Source organism: Perca fluviatilis, chromosome 7 (assembly GCF_010015445.1).
Source record: "Perca fluviatilis chromosome 7, GENO_Pfluv_1.0, whole genome shotgun sequence".
Classification (NCBI taxonomy): Eukaryota; Metazoa; Chordata; class Actinopteri; order Perciformes; family Percidae; genus Perca; species Perca fluviatilis.
In genome coordinates this window covers 24308403-24320752 of record NC_053118.1, presented here as the reverse complement: position 1 = coordinate 24320752, position 12350 = coordinate 24308403, and the positions used below count along the sequence as shown (strand labels likewise).

At 44.0% G+C, this 12350-nt stretch overlaps 1 protein-coding gene across 4 annotated transcripts; it reads right to left on the bottom strand.

Annotated features, from left to right (window-relative positions):
* Positions 1 to 336: 336 nt before the first annotated feature.
* On the bottom strand, positions 337 to 11704 carry mdc1 (mediator of DNA damage checkpoint 1). Of its 4 annotated transcripts, none has more exons than XM_039805672.1 (12): positions 11611 to 11704; positions 10764 to 10930; positions 10045 to 10641; positions 9883 to 9961; positions 8480 to 9732; positions 8101 to 8163; positions 4489 to 7955; positions 3871 to 4008; positions 2534 to 2716; positions 2261 to 2386; positions 1617 to 1727; positions 337 to 1518 (listed from the first exon to the last, which is right to left on the bottom strand). In XM_039805672.1, the coding sequence occupies exons 2-12, from the start codon at positions 10897 to 10899 to the stop codon at positions 1315 to 1317; spliced, it is 6357 nt and encodes a 2118-aa protein (XP_039661606.1). In that variant the 5' UTR covers positions 10900 to 10930; positions 11611 to 11704; the 3' UTR covers positions 337 to 1314. The 4 variants fall into 4 exon arrangements, with proteins under 4 accessions (XP_039661606.1, XP_039661608.1, XP_039661607.1 ...); XM_039805674.1 differs by lacking the exon at positions 11611 to 11704 and adding an exon at positions 11599 to 11610; XM_039805673.1 differs by lacking the exon at positions 11611 to 11704 and adding an exon at positions 11435 to 11588.
* Positions 11705 to 12350: the final 646 nt, after the last annotated feature.

Genomic DNA, 12350 nt, shown 5'->3' with positions numbered 1-12350 from the left:
GGCAGTGTTAAAAGTCAAAGAGAGATCCTCCCCAGATGAGTCTCTTCATTGATGAGTCCCAGGTCTCAGACCGTGACACCAAAGTCCTGAAATTAGTCAAATCAATTTTGAACTTGAAGGTTAATTCTTGAACTTGGAAATAGTATTTTGGCAAAACAAAAAACAAACAAAAATCTCAGACAAACATTAAGGAAGTTTTTTTTTTAACCAAATCTTGTGGTTTTCCTCAACTGAGCACACATCAAAACCTAAACAATACAGATACTAGTAGTAGCATATAATAAAGTACTAAAATATCCAGAATAAGTATAAAGTTGCAAAAATAAATACACATAGTTAAGCATAATAGAAAAGATTTAATGTTTTCATTGGTAACTGACAGATTTCATGATTTGATACTAGGTACAACTTGGTGTTGAGATGTATAACTTGGTTACAAGCTAATGAGTCATCTTTAAAACACCAAACAATACAGGTAGTTGAAAGATGTACTGTGGGTCAGGAGAGAAACCAAATCTGAGTTCTGTACACTGGTCTTTTTTAACAGCATGTATAGACAAACAATAAATAAATGTATGACCATAAGATATTGATGTAAAAGCAGCATCAGCATTCAGGTTCCTATATATGAAGCCTTAATGGAGTACGTGGTGGTGGTTAATGGAGACAGAGGAACAAGAAACACTCGTAGGTTCGTGATTACCTCGGTAAAAAAAAAAAGGCACTATGCACTTCTTATCAGGACAGGAGACAAGCTCTTTGCATCCACTGACCATCGCAGCAGATGCATTTCAAGTCAGACCCCGGTCGGTTCCACTATTCAACCACCCAAACATGATTATACAACTCACACTTCACTTCTGGTTTCCTGCCAAACTGGCTGATTTAGCCAAAGCACATTAGAGAGTAGCACCAATTTAGCAGTGTAAATTCCTGCTCTGCTTGTTATCGTTGTAGAAAGAGAGGGGTGGAGCACAGAGGAGAATGAAATGAGGACAGGACAAGGAAGGTTGATGGGTAATTCTTCCCCACCCTGATCAGCAGCAACATCGCGTTTAGCTTTTGCAACTTTAAAAACTAAATTTTTACATGTACAAGGCAAAAGGTAAAATTGAAGAAAAAAAAAACAGCTAACACTGTAAAACTGCATCCATGCTAATACATCCATAATGTGTTACAATACATTCTTACACTAGCTGACTCACTAGTGTTTGTACCGGTCTCTAATTTGAAAGGGAATCTATAAGCGATGGAAAAACCCCACTGTGGCAGATTTTCACAGACGACAGGTTTTTACAGTATACCCTGGTGGTGCTAAGTCTTCTTTCTGCCCCTCCCCCGGCCTCCTGCAGGCTGTAGAGTATTTCTAGGGGCAGAGAGTGTGTGGGTCTGAAGGTCAACTTTCTGCTGAAGGATCCCTGTGAGAATAAACTCAGCCGTGACGACTGGGAGAGATGCAGAGAGAGCCGGGGTACACAGCAGCCAGTCCTCCTCGCAGGAAATAACTACAGTCTGAGGCTGAGAGGGAAGAGAGCGACAGCAAATATATAATAACAGATATACTGAATGTTATAATGTTAATTTACTGTATCTGACTGAGAAAGTTTGTCTGGTACCTTGTGAGAAGAGGGCATTTTAGGAAGAAAGGTAGCTCCACTGCAAGAGATTATGTCTTTCATATGAACTGGCTCTGGTTTCACGGACTTTGTAACATGGATCTCATAGCCCTAAGAGAAAAAGAACAGAAGACAATAGATGCAGTACACGACATGAGTCTATACAAGAAATCAATATAAGGCTCTTAGGAATGGAATTTTGTATTACATGTGTACACCTGCCCCATTTTTTAGCCAGCATCAGCATGCTGTGTGGTATCCAACTATCCCTTTGCAGCTATGCTGCTGATCTGAACAATGCAGGGTAGGAAGAGTATTTAACAAAAATGAAACCATTACTGCATGTTTCCCTCACAGAGTGCCGATAAAACATAACCAGTACATTAACAATAAGTGTCAAATCACTTCCCAAAAGCCAAAGTGTAATGGCATACAATCAATACTGTGCTCATGAAAATATTTGGGCATGTTCAACAACAAAGAGGCTGAGCTAAAAGCAATGCTTGATGGTCACAGATTTATTATCCACCACCCTGAGCCATCTGCCAAGGGAAATGCCACAATGCCACTCTGTCAACATCTCCCTCAGAAAAAAAAATAGATATATAAGCACAGAAATAAAGGCATGACAGAATTAAGAGTACCTGTAAGAGAGACTGACTGCTGGCAATCCTTAGAGACTCCTGTAGGCAGAAATTTAACTTCTTTTCCTGCTCCAGGTCCTTCACAACGAAAGCATTAGGAGACAGGAAGCTCCCAGCCTTACCACTCTAAAAACACGGGGAGACAACAAGAGCAGTGAGTGTCTATAGGAGTCTGTATAAGAGTGTTGAATTTGTGTATATGCTTCCACATTCATTTATCAGAGATAGAAAACTGCTGTGGGGCCCGTTTGACTTGCTAATATAGCAACTAACCTTTTCCAGCCAGTGTGTAGTGACAATGGGAACTCCTTTAGCCACGGCACACAGGAACTTGACAGTCCTGCGCACCTTATCAGTCACCAGACAGTTCATGTCTGCCACACCTTTAGCCATGCTGCCTCCCAACCGTGCCAACACTCTCTCCCCTACTTCATCCACCACGCCGGTGAACAGCACCTGAGAGAATGACAGACACTGAAATGTTGAGGTCTAAAGTCATGTTAACTCACACAAGGCTGATTGAACAGATTTCTGGTAATTGTCATCCTATGAGTTAAATAATTTGGAAAATGAGGGCATTAAAACAAGTCTGATTCTGGTCCCTGTAAAGTTAGCAAAGGACAGCATTGGTCATGTATGTCTAATAGATAACAGAACAGTGTGCTTAGAGGAGAACCAAGCCGTTATTTGGTGCAACCTAGGCTCAAAAGCAACTGCCCAAACAAACCAAAATTAATTTAAAAAGGAACATGCCGACTTATTGGGACTTTAGCTTATTCACCGTAACCCCCAGAGTTAGACAAGTCGATACATACCCTTCTCATCTCCGTGTGTGTTGTAACTCTGTCTGACGCCCCCAGCGCTAGCTAAGCCTAGCACAGATCCTGGAGGTAACCGGTTCAAACTAGCCTACTGCTCTCAATAAGTGACAAAATAACGCCAACATGTTCCTGTTTACATGTTGTGATTTGTATAGTCACAGGGTGTACAAATAACAAGGTCACTATGCTTTTACTATCTAGTAATTGTTGGCTCTATTACTCCAACTCCGAGTCAACTCCAGGCGAACTCTCTGCTCCTCACCACAGGGCTTCAGGTGCTGCGAGCAAATCACTCTGCCCAAGTAGCAGAAGTAGCAGTTCTTCGCCTTCTGAGAATATAGTCCCCAGTTTGTATACGGTTAGAAGACGGCTGTGTCTCATGTGACCTTGTTATTTGTACATGCTGTGACTACACAAATCACAACATGTTAATAGGAAAATGTTGACGTTATTTTGTCACTTATTCGGAGCAGTAGGATAGATGGAACCGGTTACCTCCAGGATCTGTGCTAGGCTTAGCTAGCGCAGGGGGCGTCAGACAGAGTTACAACACGCACGGAGATGAGAAGGGTATGTATGGACTTGTCAAACTCTGGAGGATACTGTGAATAAGCTAAAGTCTCAATAAGTCGGCGTGTTCCTTTAAATTCTGTAACGTTTGACTGAATTGCTCTAATCTCCATCGGTGTGAACGCACCCTTAATCAGTGTTTCTCATTACGGCCAAATTAATTTCTAGTGCATCATCTTTTGGACAAATATGACCACGTGTACAAAGACATATAAAAACCTTGTAGTCCTGGCTGGCAGCTCGTAATCGACCACTAGCTGCCGGGGACGCAGAGGAGGAGCGAGGGGTCTTTGCCACAGGTGAGGAGTCCACAGGAGCCTGTCGCTTCCGGGATCCACTGCTGGCTGGAGTCTGGGGCTGTTAAATGGGAGAGAAAGGGGGAGGGGAGCCAAGGACAACCCGACAAGGACAAAGCATGAAACACACAAGGAGAATGATGAGAATAAGAGCAGTAAAGACAGCAAAGATCACAAACGTTAGAGTAGGAAGTGACTGTGTGAGCACTAAACCACTTAATTCATTAGTGTATTAATGGTGATGCAGAGCAGTTCAGACTACTCTTGTTGCTGAGAGGGTTGGAGAGAGGTCCCTGATGTTGATTGCAATACATTATGATGGTTGGAAAGGCTGACTGATGGATACAAATGTCTTTGGCCAAGGTAAAAGCCTTCCTTTTCAAGGACAGAAGTTCCTGGACACTAATTATATACTACCCAGTTTTCCGTTTGTCTCCGGTCTGATTTATGTTTCAGCCCTAATGTATTTTTGTCTCAAATCAAGACAACAACTTCTAAAACCTTAAAATGTCTAATGCATGTTTAAAAGTGATTAAGTCACCTCTGATGCCTCCACATGTGGATCCTGTTCAACAGATGTTCCACTTTCTCCCTGCTCCTCTTTCTTCTTTTTCTGGACCATTGATGGCCGACCTTTGCCTCTCCTCTCAACAGTCTCCTCCTCCATTTTCTCACTCTCTTCTTTCACCTGCCCTTCAGTGGGGGAATCTTTTGCGTTTTTCTTCGCTTGAGTGCTGGATGCTCTACCTCTTCTTTTAGCTTGGACTGGAATGTCATCTTTTGTTTCACCATTTGCTTCTTCCTCTGCTGCCTCTGGTGTTTGGGCTTTCTCCTTCCCTTTCAACACTTTGGAGCTACTGCTGGAATCCTCTTCTTTATTCACCTGCAACTCTCTTTTTCTTCCTTTTCTTTTGTCTTTAGCCTCATCTCCATCACTGATTGCAGGAGTTACTGGTGCCTCCACAGTCTCGCTCTTGAACGCTTTTTGGCCTCTGAAATTCCTTTTAGGCGGAGGTGAATCTTCACTGGCACATCTCTCCTCCTGATTAGAAGGCCCTTGCTCATCTGCAGCAGCAGGTTCAGAGCGGTTTTCCTTGGCTCGCCGTCGCCCTCTTGTGGTACTAGCCTGCTGAGAGTCTGCCTTCTCATTTTCATCCTCATGGGGAACCTCATTAGAGGATTCCTCTGTTTTCCTGCTCTTCCTGCCCTTGGCTGTAGGTTTGGGAGACAAATTCGGTTCACTCAGACTATTGACAGGAGGGATGGAGTGTGGCTCTGCTTCTGTTTTCCTGCCTCTGCCATGCTGCATGCCTCCTCTTCCTCTGCCCTGAGAGCTCACGCTGCAGCTGGAAATCTCTGAGTTGGTGGAGTTAGACCTAGAACGGACTCCCTGAGGAAAAACCACATTACTTGTTACTCGTGTTGCCTCTGCAGCCACCGTCCTCCTTCTATTGCTGCTTCGGACGATGGCTGCCTGGGGTGGCCCACTGGTCCTCTTTGCTCCTCGGCCTCGGCCTCTCCCCCTGCTCCCCTGGGTGTTCACACTTGAAGCAGACCTCTCTGAGCTGACCGAGTTGGAGGAGTTAGAGCGAGATCTGGTTCTCCTCGCTGGGACATCATCATTGGCTGATACGGTGGAGTCTTGTTCCGGCTCGGTTGTACAGGGGGCAGCAGTTGTTCTGGCTGCTCTTCGACTTCTTGTGGGTGTTTTGGGCTTGTTTTCTTCTTGCTCTTTTTCTTTCTCCAATCTTTCTCGTTCTTCCCTTTCCGTTGCTTCCCTCTCCAGTCTCGCCTGGTGTTCTTTGTCCTTCCTCTCCCTCTCAAGTCTCTCTTCTTGTTCCCTCTTTGCCATCTGCAAGCTTTCTTTTTCCTTTCTTTTTTCTATCCTCTCTTTTTCCCTCTCCAATCTCTCCTTCTCTTCTCTTTCTGCCTTTTCACACTCTAATCTCTCCTTTTCTTCCTTCTCCTTTCTTTCCCTGCCCAATTGTTCTTCTTTTTCCTTTTGTGCCTTATCAGCTTTATTCTTTTCTTCTTGTTCCTTTCTTTCCCTGTCTATTCTATCTTTTTCTGCTGCCTCCTGCACAAGTTTTACCCTTTCTGCAATTATAGCCTGCAATCTTTCTTGCTCTTCTTGTTCCTTTCTTTCCCTGTCTATTCTATCTTTTTCTGCTGCCTCCTGCACAAGTCTTACCCTTTCTGCAATTATAGCCTGTAATCTTTCTTGCTCTTCTTGTTCCTTTCTTTCCTTTTCTAGCCTCTCTTTCCTCTCCAATCTCTCCTTCTCTTCTCTTTCTGCCTTTTCATGCTCTAATCTCTCTTTTTCTTCCTTCTCCTTTCTTTCCCTGCCCAATTGTTCTTCTTTTTCCTTTTGTGCCTTATCAGCTTTTTTCTTGTCTTCTTGTTCCTTTCTTTCACTGTCTATTCTATCTTTTTCTGCTTTCTCCCGCTCAAGTCTTAACCTTTCTGCAATTTTAGCCTGCGATCTTTCTTTTTCTTCCTTCTCTTTTCTTTCCCTTTCTAATTTGGCTCCCCTCCTTTCTTCTTCTTCCTTCATTAGGTTGGCTTTTTCAGTGTGCTTGTTTCTCCCCGTTTCAAGCCTTTCTTCCTTATCCTCATTATCTTTCTGTTCCCTCTTGGATTTTTTTCCTCCAGCTCCTTTAGCCTGCACTATCTCCTCCTCTTCCTCACTCTCCTCCTCATCAGGCCTCGCTTTTCCTCTCCTTCCTCTGGTAGTTGGCAAAGCTTTATTCTTCCCTCGTGTCTGTCTCTTGGGAGGTTCGGAACACTCTGCCTGCTCCTCCGCTTCTCTTAATCTTGCCCTCGTCCCTCGTGTACCTCTAATAGTGGTGCCACTGGTTCCAACTTCAGATTGTCTCCCCTTTCCCCTCTGAGGCTGCAGACCCATTTTTGTTTCCAAGGGCTGAGTTTCAACAGTGGAGGACTCAGAATTAGTTAGCGGTTGTGTCTCCTCTTCTTGAATTTGCTGAGGCTTTGCTGGTCTTTTTCTAGGACCTGGACTTGAGTCTTCTTCATCACTTTGCTCACCGTCGCATGTACCCATGGGCTGAGTTTCAATAGCAGAGAGCTCAGAGTTTGGGAGAGTTTGTGTCTGCTCCTCTCCAAGCTGCAGTGGCTTTGCTTTTCTTATTCGTGGACCTGGAATCAAGTCCTCATCATCACTTTCTTCATCGTCACTTATACGCATTGGCTGAGTTTCAGCTAGAGACAGAGCTTCACTGAGGTGGCTCTTCTGAGGTTGAGCTGCCTCCCCATGTTCTTCCCTCTCATCTGTTCCATTATGTGGTGTGGGCTTAACTTCTAGTACAGAGGAAATAGGATTTTCTTTATCCAAACTCTCCTCCTCAAAGGCAGACATTGGTTGGGTTTTAGCCATGGCGAGAGTAGATGAAGTAGGAAAGTCGAAAGCCTGAGTCTCAGCAGTAGCAGTGTTTTTTCTTTCATCTTCATCGGTTTCATCCCCTGAATCACTGGAGGGCTCTAAAAGATATGCCTGTGTTGCTTCTAGGGCCAAATCTAACTGACCTTCTTTAACAGACATGACTGAACATCGGGCAGGTTCCTCATTCTCTCCATAGGCCTGCGTAGCCTCCAGATTTAAATCATTCTGCATGGAGGTTCTGTCTGCATTTGAGATGGCTGCATATTCTTGGGTATCTTCCAGATTCACACCCCCCACCACAGAGACAAAAGCTTGGGTGCTCGCCATTGCTAGAGCTTGGGCCTGATCCTGAGCCTGCAGGTGGTTGCTGTCAGACGATCCCAGCTGGAAAGACCCTCCTCTGCTGGACTGTTCGCCTTGTTCATCACCAGAAGAGTCAAGGCCGAAATCTTGGGTGGGGTCCATGGTGTGGTCCTCTGGACGGTTGGCCTGGCAGTCTCTGGTCTGAAGAACGAAGGACTGTGTCTCAGCCACGACAAATTCCTCATCCTCCTGGCTGTCTGAGACAGTAGACAATGGTATAGGTCTTATAGCAGGGGCTACCGCACCTGGGAGATGGGGGATAGACAAAATAAAGATTGTGCAAGGTCTTAATATATTTTCCATCTGCTATACCCACTGTCTAGTCTTAGAAACAGGCACAACGTTATGTGTAATTTGACTAAGCATTACTATCAAAAGCTATTTACTCACGTCTAAATGGACCTGTGGAGGGACTAAGGAAAGCCTGAGTCTCCATGTCTTCCACTTCTCCTTCTGAAACCATCCCAAAGAGAAAATAACAAAATGAAAAGGCAATTTAAACACGCTTATATGTCATGTTAATAAATATGTTAAAATCCCGAACAATGTATACAGAGACTCAAGGAGGTTATGGCGCGTCTTCAAATTGAGAAAAAGATCTACTTTAAATGGATCACTTAAAAATAGAATAAAATCTACGTTCCCTTCATTGATTATTTGGAGAATCTAAACAATAAATTGAGAAAATGATCGCCAGCTGAAACAATAATAAAACATCATCTTTAGCTTCAGCTTTAGGTTCTCATTTGAAGACTGATTGACTGTTTACCTGACACCTGTATAGGAGTGGAGCAGTTCTGCTTAAGAGGAACCAGAAACCCAGGTGTATTTTCTCTGGGCAAGCTAGGAATCTGGCCCTCACAAGCCTCTCCAAAATCCACCTTCTCATCTTCCACATCTGTGTCACTGTCCACTCTGAGGTCATCTGGATTAACATCGGTGTCTGCTTCCGACTCTGACTGAAGAGCTTCTGATGTGGTACCAGGACCCACTGACAAGGCTGGGACAGCAACAGGTAGAGAGAGCAGAGGAGAGCCGTCTTCCACATCTGTGTCGCTGTCAGACAAAATACCCAATTCAGCTCCTGCGTCTGCAGCGGCGCATGATTCTGTGACAGCAGACACCATCGAGGGTTCACTGATGGCAGGGGCAGGAATAGCTTCATCATCTGTGTCACTGTCTGGATGCAGGCTGTGAGGCGCAGGAGGGGTGGATTCAGGCCCAAGTGGCACGATATCTAATCTAGTGGGAGTTTCATCTATTTTAGAGCACGTATTATTTGTTCCACATTTCTTTTCTTCTTCCTCGTCAACATCTGTGTCACTGTCTAGGTGGAAATCTTTCAGCTGCGTTGAAGGAGCAGAGTCAGCTGTGTGTGTGCTCTGAATTGATGTGGGTTTTGCTTTTGTGGCAGCGTCTGACACAGGAGCATCGTCATCATCCACATCAGTGTCACTGTCCATAGTGATGCCCTCTGGCTGAATAACTGAAATTACATGAGGAGGGTTGGTGTGGTCAGCAGAGGAAGGCACAGATTTGGGAACTTTGTCTGAGGCATAATCATCTTCATCGACATCTGTATCACTGTCCATGTGAAGCTGGGCTGTGTCTGGTGGCTGATCAGCTTGTTGGTTTGTATTCATGGTCACAGGACCCACAGAGGCCACTCCTACCTCCTCTCCCTCTATATCAGTGTCACTGTCCATGTGAAATGCAGGGATCGCATCTGTGAAGATTGATGGTGTGGATACAGGCAATTCATCTTTTCCTGTAAGACTGACATTGCTTTCCTGTTTCACTGGCACATGCTGTCCACTTTCGTCAGACTTTCTCCCTCCGAGTGCTGCTCTTTCTTCTTCCCTTTCTTCCTCCTCTTCACTGTCATCCACAACCACAAGTGCCTTTTTTTTCATCGCCTGCTGTCGCCCCACATCTAAGTCTGTCTCCTCCTTGCTGAAGCTGACATGTCTGTAAGGCCTATTTTTAGTGGAGGAGGACGGTGTGATGGGACTTTCATCCTCACTGTAAAACAGTGAAAAGAAAACGCACAAGCATTATAATTCAGAAGTGAAAGAAGGAATACATTGTATAGCAGCACATACTTGAAGGGATTAGTCTGTGTTATACATATACTTATTTAAAAAAGCCCAAAGTAAGATGTTGCTAATATACCTTTCAGGCACGATTTTGTTTGGGGGACTCAGTAATGTTGAACATGTGGGACTTGATTTAAAGGAGTCAGAATCAGACACTGTAAAAGATAACGAAGACGTAAAACATCAGATAAAAAAAAACAGGGCTTCATTTCTATACATATTTACATTATTTACATACCCAGAGTCTTGCGCCTCCTGTCTCCTCTTTCTCCATCTGAGTCTGAGCCAGATTCTGGGACCAGGGTCCCCTGTGGCTGGGTTGGAGTTTGCTCAAAGGACAGGCAACTGGTTCTGACAGGAGTCTTCCTTGTGTCCTCCTGATCAGGTGATGACACCCTAGTTTTTGTACCTCTGTTGACACATTTCTTGCTGCCTGTGATTGTGTCACCTCCCTTTTCTCCTGAGGTATCTGGCAACGGGGCCTTAACCCCTGAATTTCTGCTTACAGGAGTCCTCATGTCCCCTTGAGAAGGGACTGTGTCTACAGCACAGCTGACATACTGACATGGGATGTCTGCCACCACCAAACTGTCACGTTCACTGAGGGCATAGCGTACATTAGGAGTCAGCTTTAAGCGGCCCTTGTGGGTCCCATTCATGCTCCCTAGGTCCCAAACCAAAGCCTCTACGTCCACTTCACTGTGACAACCTCTTCTCCTGTAGACAGAGACGCAGATGGTAGCGTGCTGCTTGGATATCGAGGGTGCTAGCAACGGCAGGGTGCAGGTGTTGGGGTCACGGCCTAGCACATTATCTCCCAAGAAGAGTGGTAACTCTGGGTGACAGAGAATGTCCATCAGAAGAAATACACAGACAAGACCAGTTTATGCAAGTTAGGCAGACTGTGCATAAATCAACAAACCATAGGTGTAATAACAGAAACAATAAGCCACTCACCTGTCTCAGGGATGTGCTCATTTTTTAAGATGCACAGTTTAGCCAATGGTCGTCCCCTCTTATTTTTATTCTCCTCTTCATTTTCTTCCTCATCTGACTCCAAGATTGAGTCACAGATCATCTGAGTAGCATCCATTTCTCACACACTGAGTAAGACAGGGCGACTGCTACACGTAAACACGGATATAATTAATGTTAACGTATATAATTCCCCCAACGTTACCTTTAACTGGCCTTGAGAACATAGCCTGATATGCATGAACTAACTAGCGTTAACGTTCGATATTACTAGGCAACTCCGTGCGGCTAGGGTTAGCCTAAATAGCTTTAGGCTATACTTTCTGTTGTATTATTGCTAACTAACAGCGTAAAGCAACGCTGATACAACTTTTTAAACGTGTATGAACATCTCATCAAAACCACGTCACAGCCGGTCACAGCAACCCCACTTCCGGTCAGCATAAAAACAAAACTACGGAAAATACGTTACCCGCCAGTTTTGGGTAACGTTAACGTGAATTCGAACGTCAACATTACAATTTCATGTAGCTACTGTCACTGTATAATTTCGCCATTATTGTCAATGAGTAGAAAATACTATTCTCAATTTAAACATTTGCTACTAGCTAGCTACTTCTCAAGAAAATAACCCCAATTAACGTTAACGTTACCTTGAAAATTATGAAGTAGCTAAGTGTACATGATTAAGCAAGTGGCATGACCGTAATACACCCGCTGCATGGCAACATTGTTCGCATTAACGTTAACTCATGTAAATTTGCAATGTGGGTGCAATACGAGTTTGTTTTAACATAATCGGGGGAAAAAGATTTACTTTGATTCCTACCTTCACACGCTTTGCTCAGTGTGGGGAGATAAGGTAAACGGATAAAACGTGCACATCCTGGAAGAATCGACTACGCCCATAAGAGGCGTTCCCACTGCAAGCGATTGGCCAATATACAAATCACTTACAATGGACTCTGTTTCCATTGAATATTTAAACCTCAGTCCTACTTTAAAAGTTTCTGATTGGACCAACATTCCCCGCACAACAACAAGCCGCACACCCGTATCTTAAAGGTACTAAATCACAAAGTGATACCGTAAATACCGTATCATCCAGTCTAATCTGTCTTCATGAGTTAGACAGTTGTTAGTTAGTTGGAACTGTACTATAGATAAATAAAATAGTAACAATAAAGGCTTAAAACAATGTAACATAACCAGGGGTTTCAAACATGGATGTAGAACATGGGATTCCATTCTACAGATCAGATACTGCTTCATTTTCTATTTTCACATTTTTTTGGCGCAAGGCTCGACAACTGCCCTGGCTCCCCAGAACTCAAGAGGTCACAAACAAATGTTTTTTTTCAATATTTAACATTTGTAATATAACCTGTGATAAGGGCCTTGAGGTGAGTGCCTCTTTACCTAAACTTTTAGGACCTGTCTTGAAGAGGGTCCCTGTGTTAAAAGGTAATTCAAGACCATTATCATTTCAGTTTTGTCCTTATATTTTGCATACTTTACCACACAGCAACCTTGGGGTCTGTGTTGCAGGAGGAATATGGGCACAGCAGC

What these genes read in the sequence shown, in the direction of transcription:
- mdc1 (XM_039805672.1), bottom strand. Translation starts at nt 10,899, where the DNA reads ATGGATGCTACTCAGATGATCTGTGACTCAATCTTGGAGTCAGATGAG. An exon ending in CACTCCTATACAGGTGTCAG is followed by an intron (nt 8,164 to 8,479) that starts GTAAACAGTCAA and finishes GGATGGTTTCAG; the next exon opens with AAGGAGAAGTGGAAGACATG. An exon ending in CTCCACAGGTCCATTTAGAC is followed by an intron (nt 7,956 to 8,100) that starts GTGAGTAAATAG and finishes CCCATCTCCCAG; the next exon opens with GTGCGGTAGCCCCTGCTATA.